Raw genomic sequence first — 14,222 nt, 5'->3', positions numbered from 1 at the left:
TCCGAGGGTGTTGCTGGACTGCTGCTACGGCAGGCTCCCTGCTGCTGCAGCCCCACGCTGCTCCTGGAAGTGACCAGCACGCCCCCACGGGGGCAGGGAGGAAGGGGCGGACAGAGGTCTTGGCATGCTGCTCCTGTCTGAAAGCAACACCTCTGCAGCTCCCATTGGCTGGGAACAGAGAACTGTGGCCAATGGGAGCTGTGGGGGCCATGACGGCAGAAAGGGGCAGTGCACAGAGCCATGTGCTCTCCATCCCCCTCCTCAGGGGCCTCAGGGACACGTTGTCCCCTTCCAGGAGCAGTGTGGGGACAGGGCAGGCAGGGAGCCTGCCTCATCCTCACTGTGCCACCAAGTGGGAGCCACCTGAGGCAAGTGCCACCCCCTGAGAGACCACACCCCAACCCCCTCCTGGAGCCAGGACCCCATACCCCCTCCTATACCCCAAGCCCCAGCCGTGAGCCTCCTCCCAGGGTGAGCACCCCAAACCCTCTTGTGGACTCCAATCCCCTGCCCCAGACCTGACCCCCGCAGAGAGCCAGCATCCCGCAACCGCTCCTGCACCCCAACACTCTGCCTTAGCCCGGAGCGCCCCCCTCTCCCCCCCTGCACCCAAATTTTCTCCCAGAGCTTGCACCGTTCACCCCTTCCTGTACCCCAACCCCCTGCCCCAGGCTCCTCCCAGAGCTCCCTCCCACACTGCGAACCCCTCGGCCCCAGCCCAGAGCCTGCACCCACTTCCGAACTTCCTGGGTTGTCCTTAAATTCAAAAAGTGATCTTAGACATAAAAAGGTTGGAGACCACTGCCCTAGAGCTACTTTTATGCTGCTAAATAGCCCACATAAGCCAAGAATCTTTGCTTGTTTTTTGATAATGTTTTTTGAGGGGGTTCAAGAATGGAGTTCTCACATTTGCCATAATGTGGACCACTTCTCACTAGTGCCATGGACAATCTCCCTTCCTTTCATAATGACACCTCCCCTCACCTTCACTATCACACAACTTCCCTGGGCAACTATGGCAATTGTTTAAAGTGGAAAAGAAAGTGCTCCACACACCATCAGTGACCTACAGAGTACAGTTAGGAAACTGTTGATTTTGGAATTTTTGACTAACTGATGGGGGAATTATCTTCTGTGTTGATTACCATGTAGCACTGGCTGTTATACATGGTTGTAAATTTTGCTTCAAGGCTGTTTAATAAGTGTTTTTATAAAGGTAAAAGAGTTCCAACATGGGTGAAGATATATGTTAACATGTTCTACAGCAAAAATATGTGCTGTTCGAACATTTATGAAGTGTGTAAATTAACCCCTTCTCTTAGTATTAGTCTATAAAGCCCTGCATAATCTAGGCTTTAAGTACTCAAGCCTTTTGATCCATATTCTTGCCCAACAAGTATTCGGGTATGTCTGCTGTGAGACCATAATTTCAACTCAGGACCCATCTGGAAGCAGGAACTGTTGGTTAAGGATCCTTGATTGTTCCTTCCAACGGAGATCCACCAGAATTATTATTATTTTTTTAGGTCAGACAGTATTTTGACTGAATAATTCTTGACCATTTTTGGGGGGGCCTCGCTTATATATATATATATTGTATCAGCAACCACTTTTCCCCATACTCTTCCATATTATTTGTCCCAATGGAGAATTGACTCCATTTATTTATTTTGACCCCTGGTTTCCCTTTGTTTTGGATTTGTATTAAATAAAAATAAGTGGGATGAAAAAAAGCTTCTTTTGTCTACATTATAACTCTTCCGAGTTTAAATATCCAATTAAAGGCCATCTATAAAATTTTCCACAGGAATAATATACCATCATCTGGCTTTCAGCCTTCTTCTCCTTTGGTGGTATAATGCTAGTAATTCAAACTTGTATTTCAAAAGACTCTTCCTCTTGGTCTCTGTTTTGAATGTGGCTTATTTCAATAAAAGGAGGCATATCTTAGAACTAGTTTGGCTCAGAAAAATACTTTGCTTATTTTTTTATTAGGGCTGTCAAGCAATTTAAAAAATTAATCGCAATTAATCACACTGCTAAACAATAATAGAATACCATTTATTTAAATTTTTTTAATGTTTTGTACATTTTCAAATATATTGATTTAAATTACAACACAAAATACAAACTGTACAGTGCTCACTTTATATTTATTTTTTATTACAAGTATTTGCACTGTAAAAAAACAAAATAGTATTTTTCAATTCACCTAATACAAGTACTGTAGTGCAATCTCTTTATCCTGAAAGCTGAACTTACAAATGTAGAATTATGTGGAAAAAAACCTTCATTCAAACATAAAACAATGTAAAATTTTAGAGTCTGCAAGTCCACTCAGTCCTACTTCTTGTTCAGCCAACTGCTCAGACAAACAATTTTGTTTACATTTGCAGGAGATAATGCTGCCTGCTTCTCGTTTACATTGTCACCTGAAAGTGAGAACAGGCTTTCTCATGGTACTGTTGTAGCTGGTGTCGCAAGATATTTATGCGCCAGATGTGCAAAAGATTAACATATCCCTTCATGCTTCAACCACCATTCCAGGGGACATGGGTCCATGCTGATGACTGGTTCTGCTCAATAACAATCCAAAGCAGTGCGGACTGACGCAGGTTCATTTTCATTTTCTGAGTCAGATACCATCAGCAGAAGGTTGATTTTCTTTTTTGGTGGTTTGGGTTTTGTAGTTTCCTCACCAGAGTGTAGCTCTTCTCAGACTTCAGAAAGCATGCTCCACACCTCGTCCCTCTCAGATTTTGGAAGGCACTTCAGATTTTTAAACCTTGGGTTGAGTGCTGTAGCTATCTTTAGAAATCTCACATTGGTACCTTCTTTGCGTTTTGTGAAATCTGCAGTGAAAGTGTTCTTAAAATGAACAACATGTTCTGGGTCATCATCCGGGACTACTATAACATGAAATATATGGCAGAATGTGGGTAAAACAGAGCAGGGGACATACAATTCTCCCCCAAGGAATTCAATCACAAAAAAAAATGCGTTAATTGAATTTAACAAGTGTCATAAGCATGGAAGCATGTCATCTGGAATGGTGGCCGAAGCATGAAGGGGCATATGGATGTTTAGCATATCTGGCACGTAAATACGCTGCAATGCCAGCTACAAAAGTGCCATGTGAACGCCTGTTCTCACTGTCTGGTGACACTGTAAATAAGAAGAGGGCAGGATTATTTCCTGTAAATGTAAACAAACTTGTTTGTCTTAGCGATTGACTGAACAAGAAGTAGGACTGAGTGGACTTATAGGTTCTGAAGTTTTACATTGTTTTGGTTTTGAGTGCAGTTAAGTAACAAAAAAACCCTAAATTTGTAACTTGCACTTTCACGACAAAGAGATTGCACTACAGAACTTGTATGAGGTGAATTGAAAAATACTATTTTTTTAAAATCATTTTTACAGTGCAAATATTTGTAATAAAAATAATTCACATTTTAATTTCAATTGCAACAAAGAATACAAAATATATGAAAATGTAGGAAAATATCCAAAATATTTAATAAATTTCTATTGGTATTCTATTGTTTTAACAGTGCGATTAAAACTGCAATTAATCGCGATTACTTTTTTTAATCACGATTAGTTTTTTGAGTTAATCACGTGAGGTATCTGCTCTTAATCGACAAGCCTCATTTTTATATCTAGAAGTAACGAATTTTGCATGACTGAAGGACTGGTACTGCATCTGGATGAAATGTATTTTAATTTATTAGCCAAAAATGCAGTTTCGATCAACCTGAAACTATTCATGAATTTGACCTGGTTCATTTTGGCTGTGAAAAAGATTACAGGGCCAGTTTCAGAAAGAGTGCATGTGTTTGTCCATGTGTCCCTCACGACCTTTAGTCCATTTAGTCCAAATTTAGGGCATTTGCAAGGCAGGTGGGAGACCAAGATTTGAATTGCCATTCTGGAACAGGGATTTCTACACAAGTCTCCTCCCTTGCCAAGTGAGTTCTCTAACCACCGGGCTATAGACTATTGTGGATGGGTTGCTCTCAATCTCTCCTGTTGAAGCTGTTCCACTTTGTATAAATACTTACATTTTCAGTGGGCCAAAGTGAGATACTGAACTTGACTCTATAGTCCGGTGATTAAGGCACTTACCTGGGAGATAAAAGCCATGGATGCAAATCTTCTCTCTGCCTGATTCAGAGGAGGGAACTGAATTTTTTGGACTCAAATCTAATATTTTTTCTGATTTTTCGGTTTCCTGGGCATTCTGCATTCCCCCCACCACCCCAAAAATCAGTCATCTGTCCTGCTCTAATTGTTACAGCAAAAATCTCAGATATTCACTCTTTTATTTCCAGATCGGTCCTCAGTTTCTGTGAGTGCAGAGAAGGTTTAGCTAAAATTCCTATATTTTAAATAGAGACTGGAAATACTGTAGGAGAAAATACTGAATTAGGGGAAATTCTCCTCTGTTCTTTTCAGATATTTAAATTATTTCACAGTTGCCACATTTGAAAGAAACTCACTCTTTGTCCCCTAAATGTCTGGTCTCTACTTATTTGCTAAATACAATACCCTGTGATAGTTATATACTGTACTGTATTGTGTTTCTGGTAGGCTTCTTACTCTAAGAGTAACTGTATTGTCTACATCTATTGTATGCACTACCCACAAGTCACATCTGTATAATTATTCTTTCAGTGCCAGGAATTAGGACAATGCTGCTTTGATCTGTGGGCTGACTGTACTGCTGTCCCCTGAATAAAACCCTGCATGCTTTATTTGTTCAACTCTATCAATACAGGTGTAGAACTGTTGCTAGTAACAGTATCAACCATTCTGCAAGAGGACACTGAGGGAAAGACATCTCTAAATATGTTTCAGTAATAGTATAAAACTTCTGAAAACAAATCAGATCCTTTAACTTCTTTTGTTTGACCTTACTAGATACATTTTTATTAATTTTATTTATAGGCATTATTATGGCATTCACAGATATACAAGCTGAATGTCTGAAAACATTAATGAATTAAGCTTCACAATTAAGTGCCTTATTTCCATTTTACTAATGGGGAAACTGAGTCACAGGGCAATTAAAAATGGCCTGCTCAGGATATTACTGTAAGTCAGTGGGAAATACCAGATCTCTCATCTGTGCCCCGTGTCTTGGAAACAAAACCACTTCTTCCTTTATTCCTTGTTTCCTAATTTTTCAGATTATATTTCTGCCATCAAAGAGATAATATAGCATATGTGTACATACTTCCCATTGACCACTAAGTTCTACCAGTTTTATTTCTCACCAAGAAATATTAGGAGGCAAATTTGGCATATCATCATGGAGCAGAGAGCAAAGACAGTGCAAAGTGTCTAACTGCTTCACTCTATTCAGAAGAGGAACCTATTATGCTAAAATAACTGAGGGAGGGAGAAAGTATTTTTCCCTAAAGCAGTGGTTCCCAAACTTGTTCCCTGCTTCTGCAGGGAAAGCCCCTGGTGGGCCGAGCCGGTTTCCCTGCACAAGCGGAGGAACAAGTTTGGGAACCACTGCCCTAAAGAAAGTAATACTTTTTAGAATTCCTAGCTTTTATGATGAATGTGTGAAAATCAACAACTTAAACAACACTTCTAATTGGAGAAAAACAATAATTGATAAGTTTATGAAAAATTTAACCATATAGTCTTGCACTTACCATCACTGTAGCAGCTGCAGCAGCTGCTTGAGCTGCCACTGCAGCCTGGTTGGCTTGATGTTGAGCAGCTTTGATTTTGGCCTGCAAATGTGCAGGAGGGTGAAAATATTTGCATTTCTCCCTCATGCAACGCCCCTTTATGTAATCCATACAAACGGTTACAGTGTTGTCATTTGTGTCAATCATTGTGCTATCTGCAGGATGTGCAAAGCGGCAGTCAGTCTCTCCCCGCGCGCAGTTTCCTCGCTGGAACTCCCTGCATACCTATGTGCAAAACAATACTAATTACAGCTGATGGACCCACAGCAATATTAACTGGGAAAAACAAAACAAAAAACCACATACACAGCTCATTCTTTATTGTATTTTAGACTTGTCCCAACTGTTTGCAACAGTCCTTTACATGTTTGTTAAATATGTTTGCCTGCCCTTAATTAAGTTGCAGTTAATATAGCTGTGTTGTTTGATAGTAAGTTGAACTTACATAGAACTGTGTCATTTCAAAAAATCTATTCTTGTTCACCAACATAAAACCCTTAAGAATATTATTCAGTGGTGTCAATTAAACGCTCCTGTGGCCCCAGTTACTTTCTCTATGAAGAAACTCATAATGACAGAGCTGTATTTTAAAACTCAACCCCTTTTGTTACCTTTGATGTTGATCAGGCATATTAAATTTGAGCAATCAACTCTAGAACACATTCACTGAATTTTTATCCAAACCATATTAAAAAAAATGACGACACTAAAACAATGGTAACATTTCCACCGAGTACAAGCGTAAATCCTACAAGAGTACTTATGAGATCTATAGTTTAATAACTAAAGATTAGGCTATATTAGAGAGCGCTTCTAAGGACAACAAAGCTTTTCAAAGCTTTCACGTATAAATTAGCAGAAAATTACATTTCTAGTCACAATGGTGTCTGTAGTACCTCCAGTTTATCAGTCCTCAAGAGTTTCTGAGTAGCAGTCGAACCAGGAACTGTGACAGGGGGACTTCCAGGAACAATGACAGGCGGTGTGGGTAGGATTTCAGTAGGAACTAACCCAACTCCAGGGGTTACAGGTGTTAAGTAAGGAGCAAAGCTAATAGCTGTGTTCGTTCCTATTGTTGGACCTACTGGAAATGTGGGCTGCAAAATGAAAACATAGTGAGATGAAAAATAAATAGGTAACCTTACATTGAAACTATTTTTTTAAAAAGTTTGCAGATCTTATTTGATGTCTTTTGTACATTTTCCCTGGTTTTGATTCATTTTCTTAATCAGAATTTAAAAGAGTTGACAACATTACACTGCATATTTTCTTCTCTTAAACATGGAATACAGCGGTTCTAGAACTGGGGTCTGCGGACCCAAGTCATGTCCAGGGCTGCTGGCTCCACTGATCAACTCCTCCCTCTCCCTCCCAGTTCCTCCTACACACCGTGGAACAGCTGTTCAGCGGCGTGCAGGAGGCACTGGGAGGGAGAGGGAGGAGTGGGGACAGGACACGCTCAGGGGAGGGAGCGGAAAGAGGTGGGGAAGAGGAGGGGCAGGGCTGGAGAGGGAAGAGGTGGGGTGGGAACGGGGCCTTTGTGGAAGGGGTGGAGTGGGGGCAGGGCCTGAGGATGAGTGTGGGTTGAGCATCCCCGGGGAAAATTAGAAGCCATTTGGGGGGGGCCGCAAAATTTTTAAAATCAAAATGGGGGTTCTTGGGTTGCGAAAGTTTGAGAATCGCTGATGTAATAAATTCCAGTGAAGGACAGGAACAGCATTTTGCAGCCATATTATGAGAAAAGGAGTTCTCAGTGCATCTACACATGTCAGCTATAATTTGAATCTGGATATCTAATGAGATTACACTTCATATTACATTTCAAATTTATTTATACATCTCAGATAAAGTGCATCTTATTTCTACTGCTTTCTCTTTCTATCTGCTTCCCTAGTAAAACTGAATTTTATAGGTAAAATGTTATTCAGTATATTGAATCCATCTTTGTAATAATAGTATACATTATATAAGCTCTTTCACATGTTACATCTACCACCTTGCATGCCGTATTTTGTATTTCTATACAATTTAAGTTACTGTGCCTACAAGGGTGAAAATAACTGAGGACACGTACCGGTACGGGGGCAGCTCCGGCCCCTGGAAGAGGCGAGGCCTCTGGCAGAAGGGGCGGGGCTGGGGGTCAGCATCCCCCAACCAGCCCTTCCATGCCGCCTGGCCTGCACTGCCTGGGGCTCCCGTGTTGATTTAAAGGGCCCGGGGCTCTGGACACTGCTGCTGCAGTAGTGGCATCTGGAGCCCCGGGCCCTTTTAAATGGCTGGCCCCACGGCAGCTGCTCCCTTTGCCGCCCTCCCACCCCCACACCTGTCGGCAGCCAGGGCGGGCAAAAGGGGCAGAGTCGTTAAAGTGCTGCAGGGTCCTTTGCCGCAGCAGCGCTTTAACGTTGCTGCTCCACCGCCCCCCACCCCGTCGGCGGCCCTGCCGGTACGAACCCTACCAGCAGGGCCGCTGACAGGGGAGGCAAAAGGGGCAGGGACATTAAAGTGCTGCCATGGCAGTGCTTTAATGTGGGCTGGGTATGGGCCGGTGAGGGTTCTTACCGGTACGCAGTACCGGCTCACTTTCACCCCTGTATGCCTATGACATGTAAAAACTGGCCTGTGCAATGTTTATGTTATATTCAACTGCCACCTGTGGCAAATGGAACATTTATTATTGGGCCCAATATTTAGGTCGTGATCTTTTCAGGTTGATGGGCTGTGGTAGAGAGATTGGTCTCTCTAAGCTTAGCCAATCAAAATCGTTTGAGGGGTGGGAATGATATGGGTCTGAAATTATGTTTCACAACCATTTAAAGCAATGTAATGCAATGAAGCTGTATCAAGAGGAAGACGCAATTCTGTGATGCAGAAATCCAGTTCAGATGAAGCAGGATAGCAGATTTGCCAACATATATTCCATAGGGTGGGGAGTCAATGCAGTCCCATGGTCAGGACTGGAAAGGTCTTTTGTAGGCCTGCAGTGTCGATGTTTGCTAGAGGCAAACTATAATTATAATGTGAAAAGAATGTGCATGGAAATGTAGCACGTCTCAGACTAGTGTGGACTCTGGACTAATGCTACTGGAGCAGTTGCAGAGATATAGTTTGTACCTGCACTCACTACTGTACTCTATCAGGTTCCTGAACCACGCTATGCAACACTTGCCAGGTCAGAAATGCAGGGTCTGTTATGTAGGACTAAAAGTAAAGCTCCAAAATAAGCTGGCAACTAGAAAATGCCAAGATGTAGCAGAGCTCTGAAGAGACACTTAGAAAATGTAAAGAGGCAGACATATCTTTCTCTTCATGTTGGCCTCTATAGGCTCTATTAGAAGGGGAAGCTAGCCATCAACACTTATGAAACAGCCTTAGGGGAAAGAGTAGGACTCAAAGGGGTTTTGGAGAAAGCTGCTTGTCAAGAATGAATCCAGCGTAGTCCCCAAGAAGATGTTGAGAGCAGCAGAAGAACCAACCAGTGTACCCAGCTGCAGGAAAAGATCATCTAGTTATCACTCATGCAAAGATTAACACTTAAAAAAATTTTTTTTTCCACTGCCCATCAAAAAATGTGCTCATACCCTTGCTAAATACTATCCATAAACTGTAAATCAAAATAAGGAAATAATTATAAGAAAAAAAAGGATTCTTGCTATAACAGGTCTATGCTCAGTTTTTTCACACAATCGCTATTATAAACATGCTATTGCAGCGCAATGTTTAATAGAAAAAATAAAATCTTTTCACTAGATATAATTTCAAGAAGAACCTACAAGCTTCATTGAATGTTTAGGTATTTCTTTTATACTTTTTATTCCGCTACGTCAATGATAATCTACCACAACCCACTAGCAGTTTGAGACAGAGAAAAAGAACTTGCTTTTTACTCCCTGTTGGTAGGTGAAATAATAAAGTTTGAATGATGATTGTATTGATACGGTGGCGAAAAGGAAAGAAACTTCTATGTGAAATTTAGGGGATTCCTTTGCTTACAGTAGTGACAAGTTTAACCAATATCCTATTACATACAAAATCCCCACTAATGTAAAAGAACATTAAAGTTGCAAAGTCAAACACAAAACAGTTAGGAAATGTCAATTAAGATTGTTTATTCTGCCTAGTGCATATGCAGTATGATACATACTTTAATTATACAATCACATACTATTTCTACCATATTATCCCTGCCTCATTCAAGGCACAGGATGGACAATGCTCAGGAATGAGGTAGCTATTCAAAATTTCCTCATCATTCCGTGTGTAGCCCCTAGGCCTTATTTATTATGCACCGTCCAAACCATGCACTGAAATAAAGAATTGTTAATTGATTCATGGACTTTTTAATGGTGCTCATCTCTGTGATATTTGGGCACCTCACTAATATTAATGAATATATCTTCACACCTCTTCTGTGAGAAAGAAAATTATTATTATCCCCATTTTACAGATTGAGCATGGAGAAATTAAAACCATAATGTGCAGAAGAATCCACTAATTTTGGGTGCCTACCCTGACAGACTTAGGGCCTGATTTTTCAGAATACTTAGCATTTTTATATTGTTACTGTGATGCTGGCAGAGCAGATGCCAGCTCACGCCCAGACCCCTAGCACTCACTGAACACTGACAAATGCATAGCTGGAAACCAAACTGGCTCATCTGTGGGTTAATATTGTTAAAACAGGTATTAGATTTATAAGAATGTGTTTAGACTAGATGGAATACTTGTAGGATGCTTTGTATATTCATCTCACTTTTAACATCTGTACCCCATGTTACAGTAAAAGCTGTTTTATCTGGCACTTCACCAACTGGAAAGCTCTACAAACTGCATTTCTGATCTTCATAGAAATTCCAGTTTATAGTCTGGTTGGCGCATGTCTGGCAGGGGGTTGGGGCACGGGAGAGGGTACGGAGCGTGGGCACTGGGAGGGAGTTTGGGTACAGGAAGGGGCTTGGGATGCCAATGGGAGCTGCGGGGGCGGTACCTGCGGGCGGAGGCAGCATGCAGAGTGGCCTACCCACGCATCCGCCTAAAAGCAGCCAGGACAGATTGCCACTTGCAGGGAGCCGCCCGAGGTGAACGCTCCTGGATCCGGCACCCCAAGCCCCCTCCCGCGCTCCAGCCCACTGCCCCGACCCCTCTCCCACACCCAAACTCCATCCCAGAGCCTGCACCCTGCAACTCCTCCCTTGCCCCAGCCCCAAACCCCCTCCCGCACCCAACCTCCCTCCCTCTTAGTTAATCGGCATTTTTCACTTACCAGCACCCCCCATTCTCCAACATGCCAGATAAAACAGCTTTTACTGTACAAGGTTATAGTAGGTGTTTGCATGGTAATCCTCTGTAATTGTGTAAGTCATCAAATAGGAAAGGAACATTAATTAATGTAGAAATGCTGGCTTCCTACAGAAGGTGTTAGGTCTGGCCCAGCAAGAAGGCCCACTGAAACTAAATGAGCCATTGTGAAACATCGAAGAACAAGAACTCTGTCGATTGCTCCTCCCAACACCCATGTAGAGAAGACGTGCAGGTGGACTTGTTCCATCAACTTGAACTCTGGGGGGAAGGGAATAAAAATCACTGATAAGAAAGAACTGTACCTCTAAGCTGCTTGAACTGTAAGGGGCGAAGATTTCTAAGCATAAGCAAGAGTTCCCCTGGCCTTGGCCTGGGTTAGCCCTAAAGTACATATATATACACACCTTGCATATTACAGCAGCTTCTATTACCCTTTCGGAACATAAGACTGTAACTAGTTTGTGCGTGCACGTTTACCTGCTTTAACCTTATAAATAACTCTCATTTCTTTTTCCTAGCTAATAAATCCTTAGACAGTTTATTATAGGATTGGCTACAAGCGTTGTCTTTGGTGAGAGATCTAGGATGCAACTGACTGGGCATAAGTGACTGGTCTACTGGGAAAACCAAACATACTAATATAAACAAGGCTTCATTTTCTTGCACCACAAGATCTCTCTGCCAGTCCTATTACATTTCCCTGTCCCCTCAGTGACCCTCCCTGCTGTCCACTCTTCCTGCTCCCCTCATATTGTCTCCTCTCTCACACGTGCGTGATACATATACACACACACGTCTGATTCAACTCCCATATGAAGTCAATGAAAGCTGGCTTTGACCCTAAGTGTTCCCACTGGGTCACAATGCACTTGAGACAAAGGAGTAGTGCCCACTCACCTCTAATCTTTATTGTTTGTTACAAAGGTGGCCCTGACCTGTTTGAACAGTACAATAGGACTGATCATTTATACATATACCCATATCATTTATACCAAGCTGGTGTTCATGGCTGCAAGATGCTTGCTTTGTATCTGGATTTGCAGGAAATGCCCCAAACTGTTTTACGTATGATTTCAAAAGATGGAACTTTTGAAGCTTGTGAAGTCCCATATCATCTTTTCTCTTTGTCTATGTCATTCTGGGGCACTTCAGACTTCAAGCTAGGAAGCAAGCACAACCCATGAACACATGATCACTTGTTCCGTTCTGGAAGGGAATAAAGAAACAATCTGAGATGAAAGATTTATTAAAAATTATTCAGCTCACAGAAGCTGGGAAAGAAGACACTGCAATCCTACTCAAATGGTTATTGTTCTTGTAACTCTTTCCACTCAAGTGGGGATCTTGCACAAAGCCCTTGCAAAGCTAACCCAAGGTAGCTGGGTCTCAAAACCTGAGAGAAAGAAAGTGTGGGGGGGAAGGGGGGGAGGAGGGTGAGGGAGGGAGGAGAGGCTGAGATAGGGAATGGGGGATGTGCCACATCTATGATAACACCTCAGCACACACATTTAAATTTGAGCATGTTTTCCAGCATTTCTGTATTTCACACAGTCTCTAAATAGCAATTTATTTTCATTGACAAAGAAAGTAGTAAGGTGTTTAGAGGCCATTTTCAGGTCAACCCAATCTCACAACTGAGCTTTAGTTACCCACCACATCATTTGAAAAAGGATACTTACCATTGGCTGAATTGGTGATCCTGGAAACATGAACTGCATCTGCTGGGCAAGCATTGCTGCTGCAGTTTTCTGTTGGATTAAGTTGTTCCTGCCATTAATTTCTAATTGAGTTTTTAAATGTGTTGGTGGATGAAGATACTTGCAGTTCTCTCTTGTACAACGACCCTGCAAAAAATTACATCAGTTACTTTATAGCTTTTAATGGCGGTTTGGTTTCTCAAGGCAAAATATTACACCATCAATTAAGGAACAAAAATTGAGTTGCAAGGCATTTCCTTGGAATTGACTAGCTAGGAAGAGATGACAGTTTACGGCTTGCCTCAGGCCAGTAACCCAAGTTGGTCACTTATGTTATCAACTGAAATTTTTTTTAAAAATAGGCTAATTTTAGAAAATGATTGATGGTATGTTAATTGGTAAATACAGGACATTGCTACAGAATTAATGCCCTGAATATTAGCCAGACTGCTTGAATTTCCTCTCAAGATATCCTGATCATGGCCTCTGTTGTTACCACAATATAAATGTTAATAATTAATATTATTAATAGATTTAACATTTTAATTTGAAACAAAATATAGCTTTTAAACACTGGATATTAAATGTATGTTTGCAGAACTACAAGTATTAATATTAGTAATTTTCTTTGTGCTTCCACTCCACTGTATTGTTGCCCCTTTTTGACTTGAACAGCTTGTCAGATTTGGGGGGGTTCCAGTTGGATGTAGAAATTGGGGATATGTATTACTTTGATGCAGTTTTATTTCTTTTTGAAGAATGTACAAAGTCCTGTGTCTCTGAATACAGGAGGAAACAATATCAGGAAACAGATTTTTTTTCTTCACAATTAGGATGGGAATGATGAGATTTTTATAGGTAAATGTCAATACACATCAATTTCACCATACATATACAAATGCTGAAAAAAATATTTCCATAGATCATCATAGAAATTTACAGATAGCCAAAGAAAAATTCTGCTTGAGACCTTATTAGAGTTTGATTTCAGGATATTTATTTTGTATATTTTGACATGTAATGTTGATAACTCGTGTTTTAATGGTTTTAAAGCTTTAACTTTTTGAATCTCAATGCCGACTGTCATTAAATAATTATTGTCCAACTTCCCCATATCTTTGTACAACTGTGAAAATTTAAAATCAAGTAAAAAAATGCTTTAAACTAAACCGATATTATCCTTCAAAATTATTTAAAAAAAAAATTCTGCCAAGCCTACTCACAGAACCAAGAACACACTTTTCAGCCTGAAACCCAACCCTAAAATCTCTTCCCAGGTTTCTTAGGGTGTCAGCCAGAGTGCTTTCAGCTAACCCAGCTAACACAGTGCTTTCAGGTTGTCTCTCTCAGATCTGGTTGACGCAAAGCAGCTTAAGTTGACATAACCATGGAAGTGTCTACACTTAAATTTCGCTCCTGCCATTGTAACTGCCCTGCTACGCCGACTTAACTCCGCAGGGGTGAAAGTAACTTAAAGGACTTGCCAGGACTCTGGAGCCATGAGGAGGGGGCGGGGCCTCAA

At 41.4% G+C, this 14,222-nt stretch overlaps 1 protein-coding gene across 14 annotated transcripts in view; it reads right to left on the bottom strand.

Annotated features, from left to right (window-relative positions):
• Positions 1-14,222, bottom strand: part of MBNL2 (muscleblind like splicing regulator 2) — a 156,550-nt gene that overhangs the window by 39,265 nt on the left and 103,063 nt on the right. For all 14 annotated transcript variants that reach the window (XM_078853386.1, XM_078853387.1, XM_078853392.1 and 11 more), the window contains 3 exons: positions 12,683-12,847; positions 6,602-6,802; positions 5,667-5,930 (listed from right to left, as the gene is read on the bottom strand). In XM_078853386.1, the coding sequence (XP_078709512.1) occupies positions 5,667-5,930; positions 6,602-6,802; positions 12,683-12,847 (630 nt within the window). The remainder of the gene's footprint in view (positions 1-5,666; positions 5,931-6,601; positions 6,803-12,682; positions 12,848-14,222) is intronic.

The sequence above is a fragment of the Lepidochelys kempii genome, chromosome 1, assembly GCF_965140285.1.
Source record: "Lepidochelys kempii isolate rLepKem1 chromosome 1, rLepKem1.hap1, whole genome shotgun sequence".
NCBI lineage: Eukaryota > Metazoa > Chordata > Testudines > Cheloniidae > Lepidochelys > Lepidochelys kempii.
This window is presented reverse-complemented; position numbering and strand designations above follow the sequence as displayed.